The sequence below is a fragment of the Mastigoproctus giganteus genome, chromosome 2 (assembly GCF_048544385.1).
Source record: "Mastigoproctus giganteus isolate SK-2022 chromosome 2, ASM4854438v1, whole genome shotgun sequence".
In the NCBI taxonomy this organism is placed as follows: Eukaryota; Metazoa; Arthropoda; class Arachnida; order Uropygi; family Thelyphonidae; genus Mastigoproctus; species Mastigoproctus giganteus.
Genome location: NC_143576.1, coordinates 171,913,290 through 171,925,426, shown reverse-complemented (window position 1 = coordinate 171,925,426; position 12,137 = coordinate 171,913,290). Strand labels below are relative to the sequence as shown.

Genomic DNA, 12,137 nt, shown 5'->3' with positions numbered 1-12,137 from the left:
ATCTCAACGATGTCCATTTCCACTTGCAGTCTGCCAAACCCCATGTACTTTTTCTGACAGAATCTCAGTTATCGGTTGATTCAACTACTGCTCATCTCAGATGCCCAAATTATTGCTGTATGATTCCTTTCGCCTCAAAGGTGGTACTTGTGCGTATGTCCGTTTTGATATTCCCTGTCAGAGACTTGGCAATTTGGAATCTACTCTTTGATCTTCTCTGGCTTAAAATCTCTCTACCTCATTGTGTCAAATTCATCTGCTGTCTCTACCGTTCTCCTAACTCCACTAATCACTTGGTGCTCTTTGACTTCCTCTCTTTGCAACTTGACTTTCTCCAGTCCAAGTTTCCTAACAGTGAAGTAATTTTCCTTGGTGATTTTAATGTTCACAACTCCAGCTGACTTCCATTTTCTAGTCACACCGACCCAGCAGGTCGAGATGCTGAGGCTTTTGCAATTACTAATGACCTTGCACAGATTGTTCATTTACCTGCAAGAATACCGGACAATCCTAATCATACAGCCAATACGCTTGATCTTTTTCTCACAAACAACCCTTCTACGTACACGGTTGAAGTGAGAGCTCCTTTAGGCACCTCAGATCACAATTGGTGATTGTCTCTTCTCCAATGGAACCTTTATCTCATGGCTATTCTCAACCTCGTGTTGTTTGGCATTACAAGAATGCAAAATGGGATGACCTGCGAGACTTCTTTTCTTCTTTTCCTTGGTCTGATTACTGTTTCAAAACTTCTGATGTCAACGTTTGCTCAGATCGTGTCAGTGAAATTATTCTTGCAGGAATGGAATCCTTTATCCCACACTCCACTTTAAAATCTCGTCCTTTATCTAAACCTTGGTTTTCCAATAAATGTGCTAAGGCTGTTCAAGAGAAGAAGTTTGCATATCGTAATTGGCTTGTTTCTAATTCTTCAGTTTCATTTTCTGCCTACACCAAAGCTAGCAACAATTGTAAAGCAGTTATTAATCAGTCCAAACTAGAGTTTGAACAGGCTAAGAGTCGAAAACTTGCTTCTTGCCGTAATGGTAGCCGAGCATTCTGGTCTCTTGCCAAAACTATTGGCCGCAACTTTTGCCCATCTCTGCTCCCACCTGTGTCCAAACCAGATGGTTCTATTGTCACTTCAGCCAAGGATAAAGCTGACCTGCTAGCATCCCATTTTTCTTCCAGCTCATGTATTGATGATCTTGGTAAAACACCTCCCACCATTCCCAACACGCTCCATTCAATGCCTCCTGTGGTCTTCCATCAAAAGGATATCAGAAGGATTTTGATGAATCTTGATGCTAAGAAAGCTCCAGTTCCTGATGGTATTTCTCCACTTGTTCTCAAAACCTGTGTTCCTGAACTTACTCCTATTTTTGCCGCCTTTTTTCACTCTCTTATTCCAAAGGTGTTTTTCCTTCTGCTTGGAAATTTGCTCATATCCAGCCAGTCCCTAAAAAGGGTGACAAATTCCTCGAATCCAATTATCGTCCCATTGCAATTACCTCTACTCTTTCTAAGGTAATGGAGAAATCAATTAACTGCCAACTCTTAAACTACCTAGAAACCTTCCGTCTGATCAACGATCGCCAATATGGATTGCGTCAGTGTCAATCCACTGGTGATATTCTGGCTTATGTTACCCATTTATGGACTAATTCAATGGAAAGGTTTGGTGAAACACAAGTAGTTGCTCTTGACATCTCAAAGGCTTTTGATCATGTTTGGCATAAAGGTCTTCTAAACTTCCATCTTATGGTTTGCCAACTGTTTTTAGTAATTGGTTATCCAGTTTTCTCTCTGATCGCTCACTGTGGGTGATGGTAGATGGCTCTCTGTCTTCTAACTTCTCCACTAATGTCGGTGTCCTCCAAGGTTCAGTTCTTTCCCCCACTCTTTTCCTCTTGTATATTAATGACCTTCTTCTGGAAATCCTATCCATAGTTTTGCCGATGATAGCACATTGCATTCCACTTTCCATTTTGAGAAACCTTGTCCTGCTCAATCATCTCCAACTTCTCAAAAATCTGCTACCAGTTCCTTAAATGCCGATCTTCAGGTAATTCTCCAGTGGGGCAAAGACAACTTAGTTGATTTTAACCCTTCTAAAACTCAGTCTTGTCTTATATCTTGCAAAAAGGATTCTTCTGCTCCTATGCTTATCTTTAGTGACACTACGATTTCTAGGCAAAATGATATATCTCTTTTGGGGATTACCCTGACTTCTAATCTCTCTTGGCACAAGCACATTACAAATATTGCTTCCTCTGCATCTAAAAAACTTGGTTTTCTCTTTCGCTCTCGTCGTTACTTTTCTTCCAAACAGCTGCTCACTCTGTATAAATCGCAAATCCGCCCTGCCATGGAATATTGTTCCCACATCTGGGGTGGTGCCTCCAAAACCTCTCTCAGGCTTCCAGATTCCATTCAGAAGAGGACAGTTAGGTTAATTAATGATTCATCTCTAACAGAGTCTCTGCACTTTCTCATAGACGTACTGTTTCTGCTGCATGCCTCTTCTACAAATACTTCCATGGGCACTGTTCTTCTGAATTGGCTTCTATAATTCCCACTCTCTCTTTCAAAACAGTCCGAACACGTGCTGCCCCCAGCCAACATCCATTTACTGTCCAACTTCAAACCCACAAAACCAACTTTTCATCTTCCTCATTTATTCATTCAACTGCCGTTTTCTGGAACAACCTTCCTTCATACGTATTTCCTGAATATTACAATCTACAGAAGTTCAAGTCCAATGTCAACGAATATCTTCTTTCGTCTTCTCATCCTCCAACTCAAGCACGGTACTAAGTACTATAGGTTCTAATACCTCTCATGTTTGAGGTTCACACAAAAAAAAAAAAAAAAAAAAAAAATACATTGTTCTCCACATATTCAAATTCTGCATGCCTTATATCTGAGTGACACCACTTCTGAAATAAATAGGAAATTTATTTAAAGATTAAATGCACACAAGGCATAATATGATATGGGTTTAAATTAACTATATAATATATACCATTGTTTACCCATAAATTTAACCACATATGTAGTGTAAAGGCATACTTTAATTTTATCTCATATTGTAGCTCCCTTTACAATGAGATACCAGGTATTGCACTACTTCAAATAAATAATGCTCCTCTAGTAGAGGAGACTACTGTTATTTATTCTCATGGGTACCACCACCACCACCCAGATGGCTGTTTCAGATCTAGTTGGCATCATCATCTGTGGGCAGGCAGGCACCCTGATAATGCAGACATACTATCACAGTTGCGAAGTCGTTCCAGAATATGAGAGATGCCAAATTGAGATAAAATTAAACGATGCCTTTACACTACATATGTAGTTAAATTTATGGGTAAACTATGGTATATCTGCACCGATATTATATAGGAATTGTATGTCAATTTTTATACACAAAATATGTAATAAATCAAAATATGTAGCATGCATTTATAGACATACATAACTGAAATGATGCTAGTGAGAAAGAATGCAACATAATGTGTTTCATGCATGTAATAGCAGACAGGGTGTCATATAAATACGTGTGTAACTTGAAATGTACATTGTGAGATGTCGCATTATATCAGGATTAGCTGTTCTGAAATGAAACTATCTAGCTCAGCCTTGTGGGACTCTACCAATAATATTTGTTCAAAAAGAGTAGTGCTCTTAATTACCTCCCTTTTCCCCTAATGCCAAACTTCTCCAATTTCTTCTCACTTTCATGTAGAATAGTATAAAAGCTTTACTAAAATCTAAGTATGATCTAAGACACGGTTAATACTCCAGGGGCTACATCTGGTGAGTATGGGCTTGGCACACCCAGGGTCCTGACCTGGATATCATCATTCTTCTCTTCCTTGGTGATTCCTATCTACTTCTCTCTCTCTCTCTCTCTCTCTCTCTCTCTCTCTCTCTCTCTCTCTCTCTCACTCTCACTCTCAGGGTAACTCGGGAATTTTTTTTTGACTGGTGCAGCATAAGCCTCAGGATTCTTGCACAATATGGCTAATAAAAATAATAATAATTACAGACCTGTTAGTTTAACTTCTGTTCCAGGGAAATTAATGGAGGCACTGGTTAAAGAAGCATTGCAGGATCATCTAGACAAGACTTCAGTTATAGTTCGGACACAGCATGGGTTTGTTAAGGGGAAGTCTTGTCTCACCAATTTTATTGGACACTATGATGTAGTCACAAAGTAACTGGATGCAAAGAATAATTTTTATATCATATATTTGGATCTTAGAAAGGCTTTTGATACTGTTGCACATGGAAGACTGCTGCACAAATTGGAGAAGTGTGGCATCGGAGGCAAATTGCTGCTATGGATAAAGGGATGGTTGAGTGGGAGAAGACAGAGTGGTAATCAGTGGACACTGCTCTTCGTGGACTAATGTTATTAGTGGAGTTCCCCCCCCCCCAGGGTTCAGTTTTGGGTCCATTGTTATTTTCTGTATTCATCAATGATACTGATGATGGTATATCAGGCTTAATGTCCAAGTTTGCAGATGGTATGAAGGTTGGCAGGGTTGTTAATGATGCTATTGATTAACATGCTGCTGCAACAGGATCTAGAAAAGTTGAGCAGATAGGCTGAGAGGTGGCAACTGAAGTTTAACATTGACAAATGTAATGCACTGCATATGGGAAACAGTAACCCCAGAGTAACGTATCAACTGTGTGGTACTATACTGACAGTGGTAGAGAGTGAAAAGGACTTGAGGGTAATTGTGCAGGCAGATATGAAGTTTTCTGAGCAGAGCAGATGGTCTGCAAGAGTAGCTCATGGTGTCTTGTCAATGATATACAGAAATTTTTCTAGCAGTGATAAGGAGGTGATTATCCCCTTGTATAAGGAAATGGTCAGGCCACACCTTGAGTACTGTATACAGGTCTGGAGGCCTCATTTTAAGAAGGATGTAGAGCTGTTGGAATTGGTACAGAGAAGGGAAACAAGATTAGTGAATGGAACAAAGGGTTGCTCTTACAAAGGCTTAAGTTTTGCAGATTACAGTGTCTGGAGACTAGGCACCTGCGAGGTGGTCTGATTGAGGTGTATAAAGCCTTGAATGGTTTGAGTATGCTCAAATCATTTCTGATGGGATTCTTCCTCTTGCTCAGAATAATTGCCTGAGAGGGCATAGATTCAAATTGAGGAAAGACGGTTGTAGGATAGATGTGTGGAAGTTTGCCTTTAGCCAGCTGGTGGTTAATTGCTGGAAGAAACTTCCATCTGTCATTGTAGAAGTTGATAGCTTAAACAGATTCAAGGCAGAACTAGATAAACATTCGGAGCTAGTGGATGGGTGAAATGAGAAGGCGCGTGCGCATGCGTGCGTGCGTGCGTGCGTGTGTGTGTGTGTGTGTGTGTGTTTTTGGCTGATGCTATATAAGCTTGCTGTCTTGCATCATGTCCCCTTGCTAATGCTATATGATATCAGAATTATTGTTTTGCATTCCTTTGTTAAATATATCATAGTAGCTAGTCAGATTGGTCAGACAAGATCTTCCCATAACAAATCTGTGCTGTGCTTTCCATATACATCTGCATGCCTGTCAAACTGATTTTGCATTACTTGTTTAATCATTAACTCCACTGTTTTTCCTGGCACTGAAGTCAAGGCTGCAGGTCTGTAATTACTTAATTTTTCCTTTGATTTCTCTTTATAAATATGGAGAGACATTTACACATCTCTGATTCGTAGAGATCTCCTCTGGAATGAATCTCTCATAATTATGGCTAAAAGTTGGCCTTTTTTTCTGCTGCTTCTGTTAAATAATTAGATAGATTCTGTCAGTTATAGGTTTCATATTCACTTTTATCTTGAACAATTTTTCTTCCACATTCTTCTCAGTTATCATAAAATCATTTAACTCCCAGTTATAACTAGGTTTATTTCTGGTATCTCCATCACTAATGCAGTAATACCTAAATATAAAATTACTTGAGTTTCATAAATGGAAAAAAAGTTCTGTTCGAAATGGAAATTATATAAAAATATTCTTGTTATTGCATGGTATGTTAAAGATGATGTAATGCAATGCATTTTTTATACATTTTAGGTGTGGTCCTATGGTATTAGATGCACTAATAAAAATAAAAAATGAAATCGATCCTACTTTGACATTTCGACGCTCCTGCCGAGAAGGTAATTTATTCTTGTTCATCTTTACTTATCTATACTTGTTGTTAGATTGATCATATATAGGGTGGGTGTTTGAAAAAGTCCCCATCAAATTGATAGGGTGGTTTCTGTGATTAAAAATGAGGGAAAAAAAACGTTCTAGTGAACATGTCACAAATTTTTCCATTTGAAGTTATCACAGAATAAAGGTTACCAGTAAAGTAACTTTGAAATACACTAGCCTTCTTAATGTTTCACTTTGTGTGAAGTAGCAACATCACAATAATGACTTTTTACCTCATTTTTCACTTTCCTTGAATTCGGCACTTGAATAGTACCAATTATATCTGATCATCAATAATTAGCTGCATAATCATTATATTTTTATTTTATTTTATTGCTAATTATGTTTATTTCTAGGGTATATCAATGTAAACCAACACTGGCTATCTTAGTCTTTATAGGTTCTTTTGGCTTTATTGGCCTGCTTTTATGCCAATGTTTTAATACACTTTGAATACCTATATAGTAATTATTTATTATTTATTTATTACCAATTATTTATATATATATAAAATGTGTGGTTTGTAAAATAAATAAAGTGTCTGTGAAAATGGAAATGAAAAATACACAAAGTGCCTGAACTAAGAGAAGTTTAAGGGAGAGTAGAAACTGGAAGTGATGTAGTGGTGAAAAAGTGAAATAATTTGAAAAACTTATAGTTCTGTATTAGATGATCTTTTTATTGGATTCCATAAATATCTTCTAAAAGGGTAAAATGCATAATTAATGGAAATGTGAGAAATTGTGCAAATGGCAATCATGACAACCAAACATACATTTTATTGCATTTACGTGTACAAACTGAAATGACACATTAACGTAATAGTATTATGTACTGTAAATCAGCAAAATAACTCCTCAGTATTTTGTTGTTCCACCTTGAGCTGCAATTACAGCTTTGCAACGATCTGGCATAGAGTTAATCAACTTCTGGATGTACGGTTGCCCAATTTCATGGTACCACACCCTTACAATGCTTTCCTGCAGCTGAATCTTACTTTTTTTTTTTTTTTTTTATGTGAACCCCAAACACGAGAGGTATTAGAACCTATAGTACTTAGTACCGTGCTTGGGTTTCAGGTTGAGAAGACGAAAGAAGATATTTGTTGAAATTGGACTTGAACTTCTGTAAATTGTAATTTTCAGGAAATACATATGAAGGAAGGTTGTTCCAGAAAACGGCAGTTGAATGAATAAATGAGGAAGATGAAAAGTTGGTTCTGTGGGTTTGAAGTTGGACAGTAAATGGATGTTGGCTGGTGGCGGCATGTGTTCAGACTGGTTTGAAAGAGAGAGCGGGAATTATAGAAGCCAATTCAGAAGAACAGTGCCCATGGAAGTATCTGTAGAAGAGGCATGCAGCAGAAACAGTGCGTCTATGAGAAAGCAAGTGGAGAGACTCTGTTAGAGATGAATCATTAATTAACCTAACTGCCCTCTTCTGAATGGAATCAAGAAGCCTGAGAGAGGTTTTGGGGGCACCACCCCAGATGTGGGAACAATATTCCATGGCAGGGTGGATTTGCGATTTATACAGAGTGAGCAGCTGTTTGGAAGAAAAGTAACGCCGAGAGCGAAAGAGAAAACCAAGTTTTTTAGATGCAGAGGAAGCAATATTTGTAATGTGCTTGTGCCAAGAGAGATTAGAAGTCAGGGTAATCCCCAAAAGAGATATATCATTTTGCCTAGAAGTCGGAGTGTCACTAAAGATAAGCATAGGAACTGAAGAATCCTTTTTGCGGGATATAAGACAAGACTGAGTTTTAGAAGGGTTGAAATCAACAAGTTGTCTTTGCCCCACTGGAGAATTACCTGAAGATCGGCATTTAAGGAATTGGTAGCAGATTTTCGAGAAGTTGAAGCTGATTGAGCAGGACAAGGTTTCTCAAAATGGAAAATTGAATGCAATGTGCTATCATCGGCAAAACTATGGATAGGATTTCCAGTCAATGGAAGAAGGTCATTGATATACAAGAGGAAAAGAGTGGGGGAAAGAACTGAACCTTGGGGGACACCGGCATTAGTGGAGAAGTTAGAAGACAGAGAGCCATCTACCATCACCCTCAGTGAGCGATCAGAGAGAAAACTGGATAACCAATTACTAAAAACAGTTGGCAAACCATAAGATGGAAGCTTGTTTAGAAGACCTTTATGCCAAACACGATCAAAAGCCTTTAAGATGTCAAGAGCAACTACTTGTGCTTCACCGAACCTTTCCATTGAATTAGTCCATAAATGGGTAACATAAGCCAGAATATCACCAGTGGATCGACACTGACGGAATCCATACTGGCGATCGTTGATCAGACGGAAGGTTTCTAGGTAGTTTAAGAGTTGGTGGTTAATTGATTTCTCCATTACTTTAGAAAGAGTAGAAGTAATTGCAATGGGACGATAATTGGATGGGAGGGATTTGTCACCCTTTTTAGGAACTGGCTGGATATGAGCAAATTTCCAAGCAGAAGGAAAAACATCTTTAGAATAAGAAAGTGAAAAAAGGCGGCAAAGAATAGGAGTAAGCTCAGGAGCACAGGTTTTGAGAACAAGTGGAGAAATACCATCAGGACCTGGAGCATCAAGATTCATCAAAATGCTTTTGACCGAAGACCACAGGAGGCATTGAATGGAGCGTGTTGGGAATGGTGGGAGGTTTTTTACCAAGATCATTAATACATGAGCTGGAAGAAAAATGGGATGCTAGCAGGTCAGCTTTATCCTTGGCTGAAGTGACAACAGAACCATCTGGTTTGGACAGAAGTGGGAGCAGAGATGGGAAAAAGTTGCGGCCAATAGCTTTGGCAAGAGACCAGAATGCTCGGCTACCATTAGGGCAAGAAGCAAGTTTTCTACTCTTAGCCTGTTCAAACTCTAGTTTGGACTGATTAATAACTGCTTTACAATTGTTGCGAGCTTTGGTGTAGGCAGAAAATGAAACTGAAGAATTAGAAACAAGCCAATAGGAGAATGTTGCATATGTACGATATGCAACATTCTTCTGTTGGACAGCCTTAGCACATTTATTGGAAAACCAAGGTTTAGATAAAAGATGAGATTTTAAAGTGTAGTGTGGGATAAAAGATTCCATTCCTGCAAGAATAATTTCACTGACACGATCTGAGCAAATGTTGACATCAGAAGTTTTGAAACAGTAATCCGACCAAGGAAAAGAAGAAAAGAAGTCTTGCAGGTCATCCCATTTTGCATTCTTGTAATGCCAAACAACACGAGGTTGGGAATAGCCATGAGATAAAGGTTCCATTGGAGAAGAGACAATCACCAAGTTGTGATCTGACGTGCCTAAACGACCTCTCACTTCGACTGTGTACTTAGAAGGGTTGTTTGTGAGAAAAAGATCAAGCGTATTGGCTGTATGATTAGGATTGTCCGGTATTCTTGTAGGTAAATGAACAATCTGTGCTAGGTCATTAGTAATTGCAAAAGACTCAGCATCACTACCTGCTGGTTCGGTGTGACTAGAAAATGGAAGCCAGCTGGAGTTGTGAACCTTAAAATCACCAAGGAAAATTTGGCTTCTTCTGAACAATTTTAGATGACATTATGTACCTGCAATTTTCAATAGGGTTTAAATACGGGCTATTGCCTGGCCAGTCCAACACTGCAATGCCAGCATTTCTCAGTTATGACTGCACCTTAAGGGAGAAAAATGAGGGAAAACATTGGTGTAAGTATGTTTTAAGCCTTGTGAGGCAAGAAGACGTACTCATCATTAAATCTAAATAGCATAAAACGTACCAATTTTGCTGTGTGGCAAGGTGCTAAGTCCTGTTGAAAAATGCAGTTTTGAATGTCTGTGGTGATCCCTAATAACGGGTTTCAGGCACTCCTCCAAGATAGCAGTGTAGGTTTCTGCATTCACCATTCCATTAATAAACTTAATTCGCCCCATCCCTTTGCTTGTTATGCATCCCCAGACCATCTGACCGTTGGGGAACTTTACAGTCAATGTTATGCAGTTAGAATAGTATGCCTTTGATTTTCATCTTCTGACCTGTTGCTCCAATCTGAGCCATGCAGATTGAATTTCAATTTGTCAGAAAAGATTACGATGTCCCATTTTGTTCATGAAACATGCACTTTTGGCCTAAGCAAGTCTCTTTTTCCTCATTTGTTGGGTCAACAAAGCTTCTTCTTGAACCGGTAGGCATGCAGACCACATTCCGAAAGCCCTAATGTGATCTGCATGTCTTTGGATAGTTTGTGCACTTGTTTCAACACCAGAGGCCATCTCAAAGTCCAATTTTTGATCAGGAGCATTAGCATGGCAATTATGAAGGCATAGCCGTTTCAAATATTGATCTTGGGAAGGCGTAGTCACTCTCTTACGGCCTGATCCAGGTCTTCTCTTCACATCACCGGTTTCTAACTTTAATTTCAGCACCTGGGACACTGTTGACTGGTAGCAGCCTATTTTATCAGTGATAGCACGTGTAGAAAGCCGTTCCTGGGACTGAACAACACTTTTTTTCTTGGTGTCAACTGAACATATGGAGCCATGCTTACACCTCTGCAAAACAGGATACTAATGAGTGTGTATAACCATCCAACGCCTATTTATAGAAACAACTGATGCAATACCTTGCAATTACTGTCTGATGCAATAGAAGCGTTATGTGACGCAGTACCTTTGCTTTGCAACAAAAAAATGACCAGATGTTAATTTTTTTAAAGGTGATGCAGTTTTTTTGTCCGCCACTGTACATACTGTTTAAATTGGCGATATCAGTCAGTACTACTAAATTGATACGATATAATATTGGAGAGAAATATTTCACATCAAAATACTTTTGTGGATATATTTTTTTTTTCCTTTCTGTTCTGTTATGAGGGGGCAGCCCTATGTAAACATGAATATAGTGTACTGATAATGGAAAATGTGTGTGGTTGAGAGTCATAATATACAGTACTGTTTATAAAAGCAAATATACATTTACTAATAATATAACCAGTGAAATATATACATTTACCATATATAAGCAGTGCAACTAAAGGAATTAAAACAAATAAATTGTAACATTACATGGATTTGATTGTCTTTTTTTTTTTTTTTTTTTTTTTATTCCTTCCCAAGTATCTGTAATACTTTTTTGTTAAAAAAAAAAAAAACCACTTATTCCAGCTTTATACCAGAATTTTTCTACTCTGGTGATAAATCTTTCAGTTGCTGTTGGTACCATTGTTTGAAAGCTCCTATCACTTTGTTCTCATTGTGAACTGACACCCAGCCAGATTTTTTAATCTTTCAATAACAGGAAAATTGCAAATCAAGTGTAGACATGGAGGATGCCCAATTACTTCATGCAATTGCTGGAAAGTTGCCATAATTTGAGGACCATGTGTGGTCCTCAAATTATGGCAACTTGTGTTTGTTTGTTATTTGGTTTTTAGGAGCATTAGGAGCATATCATTTAAATTACATGGAGCATATCATTTAAATTAAATTCATTTTAGGAGCATATCATTTAAATTACATGGAGCATATCATTTAAATTAAATTCATTTTAGGAGCATATCATTTAAATTACATGCCACATGTAATTCATGTGGCATGTAATTTAAATTTAGACATTTAAAATTTAACTTTTATTTGACTCACCTTTGTTAGGGTGGAAACCAATAATTTTTTGATTTTTCCTCCCTCCATTACTCTTATGAGACCTAAAATTATCTTCAAAGTTTTGATTTCACCACAGTTAGTGTCAATAGACCCATCAGGTATTATTATTGTTAGTGGTAGGATTGACATATGATGCAAGAAAGCAAGCTTATAAAGCATCAGCCAAAAAAAAAACAAAAAAAAAAACTGTATATCCTGCAACAATGTTACTCAGTTTGAATTTATGCCCCTTCGTGTAGTCTGAGCGAAAGGAAGAGTGCCAACAGCATTGAGCTTGATCAATCTATCTATTC

The 12,137-nt window shown here is 38.1% G+C and overlaps 1 protein-coding gene across 1 annotated transcript in view; it reads left to right on the top strand.

The window, feature by feature from the left end:
• The window catches only part of LOC150089752 (succinate dehydrogenase [ubiquinone] iron-sulfur subunit, mitochondrial-like), a 162,109-nt gene that overhangs the window by 52,530 nt on the left and 97,442 nt on the right, over positions 1-12,137 (top strand). Inside the window, exon 4 of the mRNA XM_090368781.1 lies at positions 6,085-6,170. Within this exon, the coding sequence (XP_090224907.1) occupies positions 6,085-6,170 (86 nt within the window). The remainder of the gene's footprint in view (positions 1-6,084; positions 6,171-12,137) is intronic.